General features: G+C 56.1%; 1 protein-coding gene across 1 annotated transcript in view; it reads right to left on the bottom strand.

Annotated features, from left to right (window-relative positions):
- Positions 1–1800: 1800 nt before the first annotated feature.
- SLC7A5 (solute carrier family 7 member 5) overlaps positions 1801–16919 on the bottom strand; it is a 35763-nt gene continuing 20644 nt past the window's right edge. The window contains exons 3-10 of the mRNA XM_090260032.1: positions 10220–10325; positions 9495–9539; positions 8885–9008; positions 7767–7870; positions 7234–7330; positions 5626–5775; positions 3386–3563; positions 1801–2194 (exon numbers count right to left, since the gene is read on the bottom strand). Of these exons, the coding sequence (XP_090116158.1) occupies positions 2139–2194; positions 3386–3563; positions 5626–5775; positions 7234–7330; positions 7767–7870; positions 8885–9008; positions 9495–9539; positions 10220–10325 (860 nt within the window). The 3' untranslated portion in view covers positions 1801–2138. The remainder of the gene's footprint in view (positions 2195–3385; positions 3564–5625; positions 5776–7233; positions 7331–7766; positions 7871–8884; positions 9009–9494; positions 9540–10219; positions 10326–16919) is intronic.

Raw genomic sequence — 16919 nt, forward strand, 5'->3', positions numbered from 1 at the left:
TGAGAAAATTGAGGCCCAGGGCGGGGGTTCTGCCTAACACAGAAAGTCTGCAGTCAGGTCTTTTGACTTCTTGCGTCAGATGTTGAGCTCCACCCCAGATAAGTGAAACATGGCCCCTAGATGAGACTTGCATAGAGGTCTGTCCTTGCGTCATAAGTCATAGGATGGCACAGGTCTCCTGGCCAACTCTACCCTCTTCTAGCAGGGGGGCAGTGGGTGGGGGAGAGAGGCAGCTGGCTGACTCCTTTTCAGCCTGAAGGCCTAACCTAGCCTGGGTCCCCAAAGCTACTGGTCAGGTTCTTCTAGGTCACTGGGCTGTGTGGGGTTCCTGAAGCCCAGGTGGGCAGCAGCTGGCTAGACGGGTCATTTGAAGCTTACATGGCTGAGCAATGAGGCCTGATGCCTGATGCCCTCCTCCTGGGGAAAGGTAAGTGGTCAGAGGCCAAGGCAGAGCCCCCAGCGCTTAAGACGGGGGCCCCAGAGGAGGACGACCTGAACTTAGCTGACGTTGCTCCTCAAGATGGCTTCCTGGACATAGTGACAGCTCAGGAAACCAGCTGGTGGCTGGACGTGTTGACCAGGCTCAGCTGCCTCCCTCGGGGAAAACACTATAAGAACCACAAGGAAAAAAGCCTGCCAGCACAGCCTCTGGAGAGGAGGGAGGCGTGCTGTGTCGGGAATCAGACTCCTGGAGAGTCACGGTGCCCTCGAGTTGGAGCAGCGAGGAAGGCTTGGCTCTGTCTTCTGCTGATTGGAGTAGAGTCTGGGACAGGCCATGCCAGTGGTGGGAGGGGACGATGGCACCTTGGCCAGCAGCTGGAAGCCAGCCCCAGACAGCCTGTTGGGGATGCCATCCAGCCACTGAAGCTAATTCTGGGGACCCTGGGAGAGGCTGTCTTGTGGGACCTGGAGAAGCCCATTAAGGGTCTCAGCGTCTGCCCTCTTTATGGCATTTGTTGCTAGATTCCAAGCCTAGGGCTTTGTCTGAGAGAACTGGACACAGAACAGATCGGGAGGGTGCACTGCCTGTAGGCCAGGCCTGTGAGCTGCCCACTGCCCGCCCACAGGAGATGCCCAAGTCTTCCTGCCTTTGTGCCTTTGCTCAGGCTGCCATGCAGGGCAGGAAGCAGAGTCAGGAGGCCCACGGCATCCTGAATGACCAGGCTCTAGCTCAGTTACCAGCCCTGCTCAGCACGCACATCCCGGTGGGAGCTCAGGATCAAACAGACAGACGCCCACGACCTCAACCGGGAGTGCCAGCAGCCCCGAACAGCAGACGCAGGGCCTGGCTCTTTCTGTGGAGCTGGGGCCGGCGTCAGCTCCAGCCCAGGTCCTCTGTTCCCCTACACAACTCTCCAAAGGCGGCCATTTCACTGAGATCGTCTTTCCTTTCTGGGGCTGAGAGAGAGATGGATCTACCTTGGGTCTTTAAGGCAGAAACATAAGCCCAGGGTTAGTTTTCCCAATGTTGCTACATCTACTAATGGGAGGGGGGGAAAAAAGGGAAGTCAAACACACACGTCTGTCAGTGCAAGTCTGCTGCCCCTGCGGCGAGGCCAGGTCTCGACAGCTCCTTGGCAGCTGCACTGTGCAGCTCACAGCAGTAGTGTTCGGCTCTCAGAGTCCCTCTCCCGTGAGACTGTGCCTGAGGCTGCCACTGGGGTCACCCCCATGGACAGCAGCTGGTCCCTGAGGCACATTATCCTGCTGGCAGTGTTAAGGGACAAAAGATTCCCCTACCTGCCCTTCCCCATTTCTTTAAAAAACAATCATCCTTGTGGTATCCACTTGACCCAAAAATTGAGTTAAAAAAATAATTCAAATAAACAAAGATGGGAAGGGACAAGGGCCCAACATGGCAAAAAGTCCACGATTGGTCGGAAGGCCCAGCCTCTTCTTAGTTCCACATTCGTGCCTTGCACTCTTGAAGAGCTATTGATAAAAGTTCGTCATCTGGGATAAATGTGTACCAGTTTTCACAGTGGCCCCGGCACCTGACCTGGTGGAGGGATGATGCGGGGCGCTCAGCTGAGCTGCCTGGATGATGGGCCGGGTCGCTCTTTAGGTGGGTGAGTTGTTTTATAATGATCTTTGTGCCCACAAACCGGCCCTGCTCTGCACATCCCGGCTCTTCTCCTCTATGTCTCCTGGGGAACCACTTGCATGAGCTTCTGGCAAAGCACTGTCGTGGAAACTGCAGGGGAGGGGAGAGCATAGTTACTTGAGTGTCAGGCGACCGTGTGCCTGACGGTCCAGGGGACACCAGTGATTGCTGTGGGCCATAGTTCACCCACACTCACGACACCATGACTTCCAAGGTTGCAAGAGAAGCCAGAAACCTAGAATGTATGTGAAACCTCCCGATCTGAAAATGTGTACGTACACTGGGCCCAGTTGCCTCCCTCCCGGTGGGCACCAGCCCACACTCCAGATTAGAGCAGAGAAATGCTGTGCCTCTTCCACTGACTCTGTAAGTCACCCTGGGGTGTGCGGCCAAGGAACTTGGCAACAGACTGAACACGGGTCCTGCCCCTCACTCAGTTTCAGAATCCTGGGATCATGGAAGCAATAAAGGGATAATAAGTCCCGATGCTGGGGGACTGTTTGATGGGCCCATCCCATTTGCCCACACCTGGGACACTGCCTGCCAGACACCCATGACCAAAAGCAAGGTCTGCCCACTGCTGGGTGACAGACACAAGTCTGTAGTCCTGCAGAGGGGGTGAAGCAGATAGATGTGTGCCAGGGGCCCAGATGAATACTCTGAGGAGTGATTTGGGGACAGAGAGCCCTGCTTTAGGGCCTGGGTATGTTCTGCAAGATGATTAATAGGGAACCTAGTTTGTCTGGAGACAAAGGTCTGCGGAAATGACCGACAGAGTCTTAGCTACCAGGCAGGTACCAATCAGAATTTCAAAACAGCCGTCCTAAGGATTTTATAAACCACCCAGGACATGGAGATTAGAGTGCAGGCTTGCTGACATCAATGACTTTTCCAGGAGCTGGTCACTAAGGCTCCTAAACCTGGCTTGTCAACTGACCCTGTGACCTCAGTGCAGAGATCCTGTTTTCTCCTTCTCTGCCTTTCTAGGTCAGCCTTTAGTTCAAGCTGGCGACAGGCAGTAGGATTTCGTTACTTGGCAAAAGCAACCTGGTTTTCTGTAATCCCTAGTTCTGAGATTAGCTGGTGCCAAGCCGAGCATCTTATCCCTGAAATACGTGGACCAGACGTCACCTCTAGACATGCCAAGTGCCTGAACCCTTGGTCAGTGCTGTGAGCTCTCCTGCGCTCTCCTCCACTCCCCCTCCATGCCCCACCCCTCTGTGGGATTAGATGAGACAGCAGACAGCCTGCTCTGGGGCAGGACACTGAGGAGATACTCACAAATGGCCTGGAGGAGCCATGTGGGCTTGTTTTTCCACCAGACCCCAAGGAAGTAGACAGGCAGGCCACTGAGGATGATGGCAAAGCCAATGCCACATTCCTTGGGGGTCTTCCAGAAGGAGACAGCAATCAGGAACAGGCAGGCCAGGATGAAGAACACAGGGAGTGCCAGGTTCACCTGGGGACAGAGGGTGGAGCCATGAGCAGTTAGCATCTATCACTCACTTCACACACCTGTCATCACAGCCCTGTCCATCCCACTGAAAGTGCTGCATCCCCACCACCCTCCTGACCTTGGTGGAGCCATCTTTCCACTCGGGCCAACGTAGCCTCTCCCATAGGACCCCCAGAGCACACCCTGTGCCCCCAGCTCCAAGCCCATTCTTCCCATTTGGTCCAAGAATGGCTCTGACTTCCCAGGGCCGTCCCTCGTGCCTGTCTCCCTCTTCCAGCATTTACCAGGGGCTGGCCTATGCCAATCTTCTCTCAGCTGGCCTCCTGAGAGGCTGGGGTCTCTGAAGAACTGAAACCTTCCCTTGTTCTCCGTTTACTCAGCACAAGGCGCCAGGCAGTAATTACCCAAAGCACAGACAGTGCCGACAGTGAACGCAAATAACCAGATTGAGTCCTCAAAGCTTCCCAAGGTCAAAAGAGGTCAACCCTACTGGTTCCCACATCACAGGGCAGAAACCCTAGCCCAGTACCCACCTACAGTCACCTAAGGTGTGGGCACTTCCGGAAAGACCTCTGCCAGACACTAATAAGTGAGGGGCGTCCACCTTCTCAGAGAGCCTTTGTGGGCAGGCAGTCTCCAGTCTGCACAGCCATGGCAGACAGGCCCAGCCATGGAGTTCACAGCAGACCAGCCACAGAGGTGCCCTTAGCCCAGCCCAGCCCAGCCCAGCCCGGCTCCACAGAACCATGTGCTACTTCTGCATCTGGGTGGGCTTGTCTACACAGACTTGGCCATCTGTCTACACACTGGCAAGAGGCCCCAGGAGATGAAGAACGATCGAGAGTCCAACCTGGTCAGCCCACCCTGTATGCCCCTCCCCAGCCCAGGTTAACAGTGAAACAAAGCCCACCGTGTGTGCCTCGGATAATATGAGGACAGAGTCCGCCACAGGCACGGGCTGACAAGGGGCCAACCCCCACCACACACCCAGGTGACACAGAGAGAGAACTAAGGTGGCCCTGGTATCCCAGGAGAACCTCTCCAAGGCAGGGAACTGGGCTCTGTTGGCCTCTGTGGCACTGCTGGGCGGGGGAGACCGGGATGAGGTCTGTGGACAGGTGTCAACGTGATGGCCAAATGCCACTGGGGACTAGACAAGGGACAAGGGCTGCCAGCCAATGGCCACCATGAGTTTCTCCCTCTAACTCCTCCGACATGAGTCACTGCCGATGTGCTCACTGAACTTCTCCAGCAGGAGCATGGACTTCACCAGTCCCTCCCTCTGGAGAAACGAGATCATCCTTGGGCAGCTGTCCCCAAGTACTAGGTTAATGAGAGGAGCTGCATTCGCCGTAGGCCAGCCTCAGCGGCACCTGAGCTTTCTCCTGGGCAGACTGAGGCTGGGGCAGGTGCAGCGGTCAACCCAATGCCAACACTATCCCATGAGGCCGAGCCAGTGTCGGCTGTGTCCATGCCTGAAGGGCTCAGATGTCACCTCCTCCCTCCCTCCCTCCTACGGTCTTCCCCTCTCATCCTAGGCAGCACCCCCTGACCACACATGACCACCCCCTCTCTGCCCACATGCTGTCCCAGTCAGCTGCTCACGGGCCAGTTAGACCCCTCTCCCTGCCCGCCCACCAGGCAGTGCAGGTGTCTTATCTATTGTTCTCCCTTCATTATAACATAAGCTCTAGGAGGACATGGATTTAGGGGGAGTCTCTTTTGTCCTTTACAAGCCCCAGCACCTGGTATCACCCTCTCGGCAGGCACTCAAAAGGTTCCCAATAAACAGTCATTGCCTGAGGGGATTACCCTCCACGTTTGAGTTTAGAAGCACGTTCACACGTTTATCTTGGTGGACGCTCACCAGAACCCTCAACGGGAGGATGGTGGCTGCCCGGGCACACGCCAGAAGGAGTGGAACCAAGAAGATGCATAGAGCAGGCTCCTAACACAGGGCCCCAAGGACACTTGGACCCTGGTTTCATCAGCGCATGACCCACTGAGCCCCCAACCAGCCCTGGGTGTGCACCAGGCCTGGGGGCCCTGATGGCCGGGCCCTCACCTTGATGGGCCGCTCCAGCTCTGGCTTCTTGTAGCGGAGCCACAGCATCCCGATGATAGCTAGGGCCACACAGAGCCAGTTGAAGAAGCTGAAGAAGTTGATGACAGAGAAGATGTCGCTGGAAAAGGCGTAGAGCAAGGTCATGATGCACTGCAAGAGGAGAGACAGGGAAGTGTAAGCCCTCCCAGGGCCTGGGCCAGAGCTGGGGACAGGATGGCCCCAGACAGCAGAGGCCACCCTGATGCTGGGATATGTCCCGGGGGGGAGGGGAGGACTGATGGCACTTGCCCACTCCTGCTTTAAAGGAAGACCTAGTGTGAGCAACATGCGAGTTCTCAGGAAGCAAAGGCCCCACTGCGAGTGGGAAGGGAACAAATGTCTAAACCTGACACTCACTGCAGCATTACTTGTAAGAGCAACAACTGGGAACGAACCTGAGTACCCATCACAGGCTCACTGAAGTCAGCCACAGACACCCGGGCCACTGGATACCACACAGGCGTTTCTAAACTGAGCTTGTGCTCTGCATGGTTTTAAACATGTCCCAGGACCATCTGGTACCTCTCCCTTCAAGAGGTGGGGCCCGGCCCTCTCTCCTTGAGTTGGGCTATACTTACTGACTCACTGCTCACAAACAGACCAAGCCAGAAAAGACAAGCGTGACTCCCAAGGCTAGGTCATAAAAACATGATAGCTTTCTCCTTGCTATTCCTCTTGGCTCCCTTGCCCTGGGTGGCAGCCAGCTACCCTGTCGTGGGGACACTCACACAGCCCAGCAGATGAGCCCACGTCCTGAGCAACTGAGGCCTCCTGCCAGTAGCCATGTGAGCGGCCATCCTGGACGTGGCTCCTCCAGCCCTGGCAGAGCCTTCAGATGGGACAGCAGCCCCAAACACCATCTTGCGGCCACCTCACAAAGGACCCTGACCCAGCACTACCCAGCCAAGCTGCCCTCAATTCCTGACTCACAGAAACCGAGAGGTCATGAATGCTTTCTGCTTAGGCCACTAAGGTTTGGGTGACTGGTTACAAAGCAATAGAGAACTAATAAAACCGTGTGTACCGGTGAGGAGGGACATAAGGCAAGCTGAAGAAAAGTGCACACAGTGTGACCTCACCAAAAACACAAACGCTGTGCACGTGTGTCGCACGTCTGTTAACACGCCCCGAGCTCCGGAGGGACACAGAGCACATGGAGCCGCCTACAAACCGTGGTTCCCTCAGGGAACGGGGCTTCTGCCTCCAGCATACTGGACTGTTTGAAGTTGTTTTTTTTATAACTACTGTGTATTATTTTTGGAATTGAAATCATAGAAAAAACAATCCAGCGCCTTTTGTTGTTCAGTGGAGCACGCAGCGAAGGGCATAATACAAGGAAACACTCTGTTAACTTATCTGCATCTTAGTCTCTGCCTTGGTCTGCTGTCTGGGTGACCCCAAGCAAAGCTGGGAGGGCGCCATGCAGATGCACCCTGCAGCCTCACCCCTTCCCCTGCCCCTGCTGAGGAGCCCTCAAGGCTGATCCCCAAGGGACACCCTGGTCTTGCACTCTAATCTGCTTGCGATCCTCTCAGAGAACAAGGGCATTGGACGGCGCTCCGGGCTCACCGTGAACAGGAGGGAGGGCATGGGCGTCAGGAGCTGCGGGTGGATCATGGAGAGTACAGAGGGCAGGTGGCCCTCCCTGGACCCCACAAAGAACAGCCTGTGGACAGAAAAACTGGTGGTCAGTCCCGTCCCCGAATAACCCAGGCAGGGTGGGGAGTAGGGGCTGTCCGTGCCACAGGGCTGGGCTCCCTGACCGACTCAGCTGGGAGTGGGGAAAGCTCGGGGCCTTGCTCCCCTGCAGTCCTCCTTCCTCCGGGTAGGGCATGTAATGGACCCATGGAAGAGTCTAGAAGGACACAGCAGTTGTGTCATCTCTGGGCCGGGGAGAGTCCCTGGATCCTTATCTGTATTACGTGAACGTTTGGACAGCTACATATCACTCAACATAACAAAACCCCCCACAACTTTCACATCTCCCGTTAAGAAGCAGCGTGCAGCACTGCCCCCACCCCCCAGAGCTCAGCCTCCCTCGAGGTCCTGCCCTGCTCCCACAGAGCCCGGGTGTGGAAGGTGGTGGTCCTGGGGGCGCTCACCTGGAAGATGTGAAGAGGGACCCATTGACAGAGCCAAAGCAGGACAGGCCCACAAAGACAGGGATGATCCAGGACATGACGCCCAGGTGATGGTTCCCAAAGTCCTAGACAGACACCAAGCATGAGTGAGCCCGTGCCCACAATGCCCAGCATGCAGCCCGGCTACCCGACCTGCACAGCACGCTGCCCTGGTGGCCCCACCGGGCCCAGCCCCGGCCCACTGTCCTCTGCTCCTCGTGAGGCTCTGCACCAGGTGACTGCTCAGGGGCCGGACTGGGGGTCTGCCCCAGGGACAGAGGGTTCTTTAGAACGGCACTGGTGCTGGACCCCTCACCGCCACATGCTGGCACCCCCTTCGGGCCCTCCCCACCCCGACATCACACCAGGCTGACCAGGCGCCTGGTCCTTCTCCCCATCTACGTGTCTGTTCCACACAGAAGCACGGCTCTGTCTCAGGCTCGGTCCCCATCTCCCAACCCAGAGCAGGGCTCAGGGGAATGGGGGGGTGCCAACCCTCACCTGCCGAAGTGGCTGCTGAGGACCCTATGGGAAGGGAGCCTACAGGATCCTTGCAGGGCATTCAAAAACTCACTGGTTCTACTTAGGGCCCCGCTGTGCTGGCTTTGGGAGGCTGTCCAGGCACTAAACTGCTGCCACTGTGGGGCCTAGGGATGCTGCGCTCCCTCTTCTGAACCCTGTGGCCAGAGCGCCCAGCAGAGGTGACTCAGGATATAGTGGGCAGTGTTGGGAGATGGCCACCCAGCCTTTTATCCCTGTACTCTGGGTGGCAGACCCCACTCATGGGGACTGGCCCATCCAAATCACCATAATGGACCCACCCATCCGTACTTGACTTTAAAATGACTGACGTCAGGATCACTGCAGACGTCCTGATTTAAAACTGGCCTAGGGTGCAGCCTGGGCGCGAGCAGCCAGGGCTGAGAACCAGTGCACTACACTTGCTGGCCGACTTGGCAGACAACAGCTCAAACCCTCCGTGCAGGAGCGCAGTTTGCAGATGAGGGGCCCGGTCTGCTCCACGTCACAGGCTCAGAGGCGGCAGGGCCGGCCCTGGGTCTCTCAGCAACCTGGGCTGACACTGGCAGGTGGCATCTTACCACGGCCACAGCCTCTGATGTCAGCATCTGCTCGGAGGACAGCGTGGTGAAGTAGGCCAGGTTGGTCAGCACGTACACCAGGGTGACGATGGGAAGGGAGATGATGATGGCCAGGGGCAGGTTTCTAAAGGGAATGAGAGGGCATATCACCCGAATGCAGCCCCTGAGGGAACCAACCCCCATGGCTAACACACAGGGGCCGGGGCCTGAGCCTGAGCCTGAGCCTCCCTGTGCCGGAAAGTGCTGAGCAGAGGGACTGGTACCAGCACCCGTCTCTGGCACTGGTCACCAGGGGCTGGGCAGCTATATGAACCTGGGCTAGGGACTCAACCTCGCCAGCCTTAGCTTCCCTTCTGTGGAATGAGCGTTCCTGTTTATTCTGGGGGGAACTTTTGTTGAAGGCCACAGAGCCACTGTGTGGCAGGTTTGAGGTCAGAAACCGGCACTCCTGCACCCCAGCATGATCCAAACGCAAAGGCCCCTCCTGAAAGGTCCTGCACTGCTTTCGTCTGAGACCAGCCGGGCCCACGGTGGGTTCTGAGGCAGCACTGGCTTCTCCCTTCTCTCACATTAAAATAGTAGAGAGAAATGTCTCCATTCACAAACATACCTGTAGGGGTTGATCATCTCCTCTGTGACAAAATTCAGGTAATTCCTAGAATTTAGAGAGCACAGTTTAATCATACATCCCCCCCACTGTCATTAGGGGAAAAGAACACAGAGTCTATGGGGAGCCCCTGCTGGCTGCTCTGGGCCAGCGGAGAGGAGATCTCCTCACCCACCACCAGGGGCCCCTCTCAGTGAGCAGCTGGGGCAGGAGCACAGTCCTGCTCCCTTGGGAAAAGCATGACCCCACCCACCTCCACCCCCACCCCACAGGCTTGACCCCTCAGCTGGCGCTGTCCTCTCTCTGACATGTCTTCCAGCACCTTCGCCACCCACCCACCTGCCACATGGCAGCCATTCTCATGCCTGGCTTGAGAGCAGTGCCGCAGCTGGGGACCCAGGAAGACAGAAAGTGTCGGGGAAAGCTGGTGAGGAAGAAACTAAGAACCAGCAGGCCCAGCCTTTTGAACTCAAATGCTTCACACCCCCTAAGCAAAGGTTTATCCACAGGGCCGCCTATAGGGGTCACAACCATGGAGAAAGGTGCCCAGGGCTGCCACAGGGTCCTCTCTGTGTTTTTTGGGGACACCTGGGACTCGAGCAGCTCTGAGAGGCTTTCCTGCCACTCTAAAACTGCCCACGTGGGGCTGAGAGATTCGGATTTCTGGGTACCTCAGGGCCTGCCCCGTGTGTTCCAAGGCCCAGGGACCCAGCCATTCTTGGACTTACCATCCACCATAGGCAAAGAGGCCACTATACAACGCCAACACGATGTTTCCCACGTCCAGGTTGGTGCCTTCAAATGAGAATTTGGGATCCAGATTGGACACATCACCTGCAAAGGGCAAATAGACAGAAAGAAATGTTGGGTTAGAGAGTGCTGCACAGAGGCCATGCAATAAGTTCCAGAATGTTCCTGGAGCAAAATATAGTAACAGACAAAAATACTGGGGTGAAATCTTTCACTGTTAACAAATTAAATGCACCTACGAAGCCAATAATGCACACATTCCTGACCTACCCTGGGGCCTGGAGCTCAGGCAAAGTGAGCATGATCCTGCCATAACCTGGAGGAATGTGCCCTTCAGGGGGCCCCTAGGCCATCTGAGAGGGGGATGGTAGCTCTGCAGACCCTTGATCATTCCAAGTGCCAACAGCCCAGGTCACCTCAGAGCATAGTCCCCACAGACCCCATGACAAAAGCCGTGGGTCAGGGGACCCAAACCAGGCTTCTTGCTTGAATGCCACCTCCTCATAGCTGCTGCAAGCATGAAGACCCAAAAGTGACTTTGACCCTGGGACATGGTAGGGACTGAGCAGAACGAGAGGATGGCACAGGCTGATGGCAGCACATTGCCAGGAAACTCTTCCCCAGAACTGTGCAACATCAGCACCTTCCAGGCAGGTGTTGGGGGGAGTGGGAGGTGAAGTGCCTTGGTTCTTAATCCAGATGAACAATGCTCTGGGCTCCTGGACATAAGAGGGTAGGGTCTGGACAGCTCAGGCCACTTCTCCGCCGATCATTTCCACCTGCCATGGGCAGGACCCCACCAACCGCAGCACTGTACTCCACTATTTCAGAGCATGCGGATAAGCAAGCCCATCTGCTCTGCACCATGGCTCAGCGAGGTCCATGAGTGAGTGCCCCAGGGCCGCCCTGACAGATGACCAGAAGGTGAGGGGCTCAGACAACAGAGGCTTCTCTTCCGGTTCTGGAGGCTAGAAGGCTGAAATCCAGGTGTCATAGGGCCACGCTCCCTCTGGAGGCTCTGGGGAGGATCCTCCCTGCCTCTTCCAGCTTCTGGGAGCTCCAGGCATCCTTGGCTCATGGCTGCATAACTCCAGTTCTGCCTCTTTCCTCACACAGTCTTCTCCCAATGTCCCCTATACTGTCTCCTGTAAGGATGCTCACTGGATTTAGGGCCCACCCTAATCCAATGATTCTTACTTTGATTAAATCTGAGACCCCTTTTCTAAATAAGAGCACATTCACAGATTCAAGTGGATGTGTATTTTGGGGGTCACCATTCAGCCCAGTACAGCAGACACTGTGAAATGTGGGTGCCTCAGAAAGGCTCCTGGCTACTAGGACAGTTTCTGGCCCTTTCTGAGGCTGTTACATCATCTGTCAAATGGTCGAGAAACATGTAGACCTGGAAAGACTCACTCCGTGAGGAGGGGCCAGTCCATCAGCCATTGCCAACAGGACACAGGCCAGGGCTCGTTCTCTTCTCTCCACTGATGAGGGTCACCCTGACCATGGGTTTTTAGTTCCTGGCTCCTCTGGCTCTGGGGTTGGGTTTGGCACAGACAAGCACCTACAAGAGGGCTTCAAACAACAGCAAAGGCACCAAGGGGAATGGAGGCACCCTGCCCACCTGACATTGGAGGAGCAAGGTGAACTCTTGGTCAGGGTAGACTGTTTGTTAGTTTGGGGACTGTTTCTAACCAAGTCCATGGGCTATACATGTGAGGGTCTGTGCCCCATCCTGCTGAGAAGCTGCTGTCCAGGTCCCACTGGACCAAGCTAGGACATAGCCCCGGGGCTGTTACATGTGTCAATATCACCACTGGCCAGTGGGTCAGCAGGCCCCTGGGGGAACAGGGGGATGAGGGACCCCATGGGGGTTCCAAGGTCCCCAAGGAAGCTTATGCCTTCCACAGAGGTGACACCTTCAGTCCTGGAAACAGGACAGGGTGACGGTATGTGAGGTTTGCAAAGGGACCTATGAAAGGAAGGTTCCCATAAAACCTGTCCTTTTATCTAACTGAAGTCCGCACTTTAAGGCAGCAGCAAATTTCCTACAGCAAACGCTACAGTGGGGGAGGCGTCCCTGTCTATCGGCCCATCTTAGCCTGGACACTGAATTCTGCCCAGGAGCTTACACAAGCTCCCTTCACCCTGCTCACGAGGCCATGATCTTGTGGTCAAAACAGGCTCCAGGGTAGTTGGCACCCCATCCCTTGAACCGCCTGCACATGATCTTCCTTGGGGGCCTGTCCCAGGGTGGTCAGCAGGCCGGGTGGGCGGGGGCAGTGCTTGGAGCCAACTCAGGATAGTGTACACTTCAAGAGCTCCTCTGTGCTCCCTCCCAGCTGCTCTCCCATGGAATTTTCTGGAATGTGCATACCTTTGTATCTGCAGAGCCTTGCCTGTCCCAGGGCCTTGCCCACATACTTGTGCTGTGGGGAGGGAGGAGTATCTGTCTTACAGTCAGGGAAACGGGGTCAGGCCACCTGCCCAGGGGTGTGAGGACCTGCTGGCATGGGGCTGGTCTGGGTCTCATCTCTCGGTACTGAATGCGTGAGCCAGAGGCCATGCCACCCCAGGATGCTACAGGTGCTCAAAGAGTCTAGAGGAGCTGCCCAGGGCTGCTCTTGCCAGCTTAGATCTCCAAAAGATCACAAGCTGCTCTCCTTCCCCAACAGGGTACTGCTGGGTCAGGTTCTTATAACTACTTCTGGAACATTAAGGTCTCTCATGCTAAAGGTTCCTTATAAGTGATGCAGGCTTGTCTTGGATTTATAATTTTCTCATTAATCTGCCCCATTTTCCTATTAGGATATACTATTTATTTATTTATTTATTTAAAGAGAGCGGGGAAGGGAGGGAGAAACATCGATGTGCGATCGGCTGCCTCCTGCACACCTCCAGCTGGGGACCTGGCCCACCATCCAAGCATGTGCCTGACTGGGAACTGAACCAGTGACCTTTCGGTTCGCAGGCCAGCACTCAATCCACTGAGCCATATGAGCCAGGGCAGGATATAGTTTTATGCCTCCCATTTATTATTCAGATTGGATTTCTTTTCCCATATGCTGGGCTACAGATTTGGTGTAGTTACGAAAACTGACTCCCGCCTCAAGCATGATCCTGAATTAGTAACACTGTGCATGCGCACACGTGTGCACATGCATGAGTTGGAGACACTGCCATACAGGGGGTTGGACGCTACACTTGCTGAAGATAAGTCAAGGCTTAAAATACAGCCTGGGGCTTTCCAGTAAGGACTGAAGGTTTCCAGCCCCAAGGCCTGGGTGGCTTCTAGGTTTTCATCAAGGGATCACCTACTCATTTGGACAGGTAAATGCAGTTATGTCCCTGAGCCAATTATGCTTGGGGACAGGAATTCCTGCTGTGGAATGGTATTTCCTAGAATTTAGAGCTCAGTTTTGCAGCCTCTGAAACCCCAGGTAAATAAATACTATTAGCTGCTCTGACCAACTCATGTGGCTGGGCTGTACCTGGGGCCTCAGCCAGGTCCCTCCCAACTAGTCCCTGATGCTTCTATTCCTAGGACAGGTGTGGCTGGGGCAACCTGCCAGGACCTTCCTCGATTGTGCAGGGCCTCACTCCCAAAGTGCCTCGGAGGGAAGCAGAGATGTGGGCACACAGGGACAGCAGTCTCTGCCACCTTGACACGGCTAGCAGACTTCCACTGCTCTCCTGGCACACACAGGGTGGGCTGAGGGAGTGCTGGCCAAGCTCAGTCAAGGACTCAGCTACTTTGGACCCAATCAACCTGCTGCGAGTTCCCCTGGGCTGTCCGGCCGCCCGGTCACCTCACTGCTTCCCACCTCACACAGGCACAGTGCAGTCCACTGAGGACCAGGGATGGAGGGATCTGGGAGAGAACTGCTGCGAGCAGCCGAGCACACACGTGCACCCGAGGCAGAGCTGGGTTTGCTCAGCCTGTCTGTGCTGAATTCTGGCCTGAATCAGAGACCCATAGCTCCCTGGGCCACCTGACCAAATGCTGGCTGCCCCTCCCCCATCCCCCCATCAGTGGGCACCACGGAGAGGGCGCCAGGCCTACTGGCTCTGCCGACACTCAGCCTGGCCTCCACAGGGCTGGCACAGGGACGACGCTCTGACTGTCTCCAGGGCAGCAAGAAGCAAGTGAGGCTGTCATACCTCCATTTAATGATGTGTATTATTAGCCCCAGCCCCGGCGGAGGAGACCCGGAAGACAGGGCTCCTTCCTAGCAGGAGGGAGGGCAGACTCTGGATTCCACACAGCGGTTCTCAACCACCCCCACCCCCACCCCATCAACCAGGGCACATGCAGCGACGTCTGGAGACACTAGCGATTGTCACGCTGGGGTGGGGGCCTGTCGTGGGAGGCTAGGTGCTGCTTGACATTTTGCAATGCACAGGGTGGCCCCACAGCAGATGGTCCCAGAAGGCAACAGTGTCAGGCTGAGGCCCCACTCTAGTCAGTGGATGACAGATGTCTGGCCAACATGCCACCACTCCCCACAGCCAGGGCAGACCCACTAACTGTTCCATGTCCTCTCCCCCATGGACCCCAAACCAGGGCACAATCCTGGTTTTAACAGTGAGCTCCAGGCACAGGCAGGCATGTGAGTGACTGCAGTTCCCCCACTCAGGCTCTAGCCTTATGCTCCCCTTCTTGCTGTGGTCCACTGGGAAGACAAGGGACAGAAGCAATACAGACCTCCTGCAAGGCCCAGGGGCAGGGGTATGGGAACCCCAGTACCCCTCAGTATGTTGCTGATGGCTCCTGTCACACTACAGAGTCCTCTGTGCCACCACTTCTTTTCTAGGGCTTTTCTGTAACCTTAAAGCTGCTTCTAACTTACATTCCCTACCCCCGAAGCCCTTGAATCTTCGTCTGCCTTCTTTGCCCAAAAATGTAGCCATTAACAGCACCTCCCGGGAGGGCCGCCAGGAATGAGAAAGTTAACACACAGCCAGATGCTGGGCCCTTTGGCAAGCTGCAATGTCACTGACTGCCTTGGGAACCAAGCAGTGCCTGCCTCCAGCCTGCCAGGATCCCCCAGAGAACCAGAGTAATTGGGGTGGGAGCATTGAAAAGGCCCTGGGGAGATGATTTCAGGGAAAACCAACCCAAATTACTGTGTCACACACACAGGCATGGAAACCATCATCGACCGAGGATGTGTGTGTGTGTGTGTGTGTGTGTGTGTGTGTGTGTGTATGGGGGGACCCTCCCACCCTCCAAGAAGCTTCCTCACCAACAGAAGCCTGCGAGGGCACCCACAGCCATGTGCGTGTGGGGGTGGGACCAGAACTGCTCCTTTTTCCCACCCGGGGGACGCACCAGCCCTCTGGTTCCTGAATCAGAGGACAAAGAGCTCCGCACAGTCCCTGCATCCTGAGACCTCAGCTGGCCTCTGTGCATTGGAGAAGGCCTGGTCAAACGCTCAGCAAAGCTTTATCTGGGCCCCAGGCCTGGGAAGCCCACCCACAGCCTGTCAACATCCCCAGTCTGGGAATGGCTGTCTTTGGAGGGCAGTTAGAGAAAATTCCAGAGCTTCAAGGCTGAGCAGGCCTCCCCTCCTGTGACAGCCTGAGGTCGAGGGCTCAGCCAGCCCAGAGGCACCCCTGCCAGGACTGGGACTCCGGGCGCTGACTGTGAGAAGCTCTCCCCCTAACTGAGGGGACATCCACTGCCGGAATCTCCAGCTTTCAGTCCCACTTTTACCCTCTGGGGTTCCGTGTGATGGTCATTTACATCATGGGGATGTGCTGAACAGGGTCCCTGCAAATCATGTCCACCTGCGACCTCAGAATGTTACCTGATCCGGAAAAAGTTCTTTGCAAATGTAATTAAAGTAAGAATTTCAAAATGAGGTCATTAATCAAGGTGGGCCCTAAATCCCATGAAAGTGTCATTAGAAGACACAGAAAAGCAGACACACGAAGAAGCCATGCGAGGACAAAGACAGAGATGAGTGATGATGCCACGAGCCAAGGAACCGCCGGCCGCTGGAAGAGATGAGGGAGGCCCCCTCGTCCACAGATTTCAGAGGGAACATGGCCCTGGATCTTCACTTCTGGCCTCCAAAATTGTGAGAGGACAAATGTCTCATTTGAAGTCTCCCTACCCACGTTTGTGTCATTTGCTACAGCAGCCCCAAGCACCCTCTGCAGACAGAGACCCACCAGGCCTTGCTCCGCTCAGGTCAGACCTCCCTGGTTGCTACTCTGTGCCTCAGGGACATGGCTGGGACATGGTGGAAAGGTCATGGCCTTGGGTCCCACTCTGCAATCATAGGCCAAGTGAGCAGGTGCCTGGCCTCAGGATCATGTTCTGTAACATGGGCTGACCACACCAGGGGGCCTTGTGTGCCCTTATAGGACTCAGAGAGAAAGCACAGAGATCCAGCACCCTCGGAGGGGCCACACCCCATGGCCAGCTCCCTGGGGATCCCATTTCCCATCTGTCTCCCCACCCTGGGCTGAGTGACTGGGTCCAGAGCATGCTCCACTGTGGCTCTGCCTGATGTCTGGGAACAGTGAGGTGGTAGGAATCTGGACGTGGGGGAGGCCGAGAGGAGGGTAGCGCTCGTTCACCACGGCCACCACCTGTCCATGGTGGAGCTGGCCCCTTGGCCTCATAATCAGCTGCAAGCCTTAAATCCCAGCAGGAAGGGACCCTCA

Source organism: Furipterus horrens, unplaced genomic scaffold (genome assembly GCF_987537825.1).
Source record: "Furipterus horrens unplaced genomic scaffold, mFurHor1.1.pri manual_scaffold_13, whole genome shotgun sequence".
NCBI classification, from domain to species: domain Eukaryota; kingdom Metazoa; phylum Chordata; class Mammalia; order Chiroptera; family Furipteridae; genus Furipterus; species Furipterus horrens.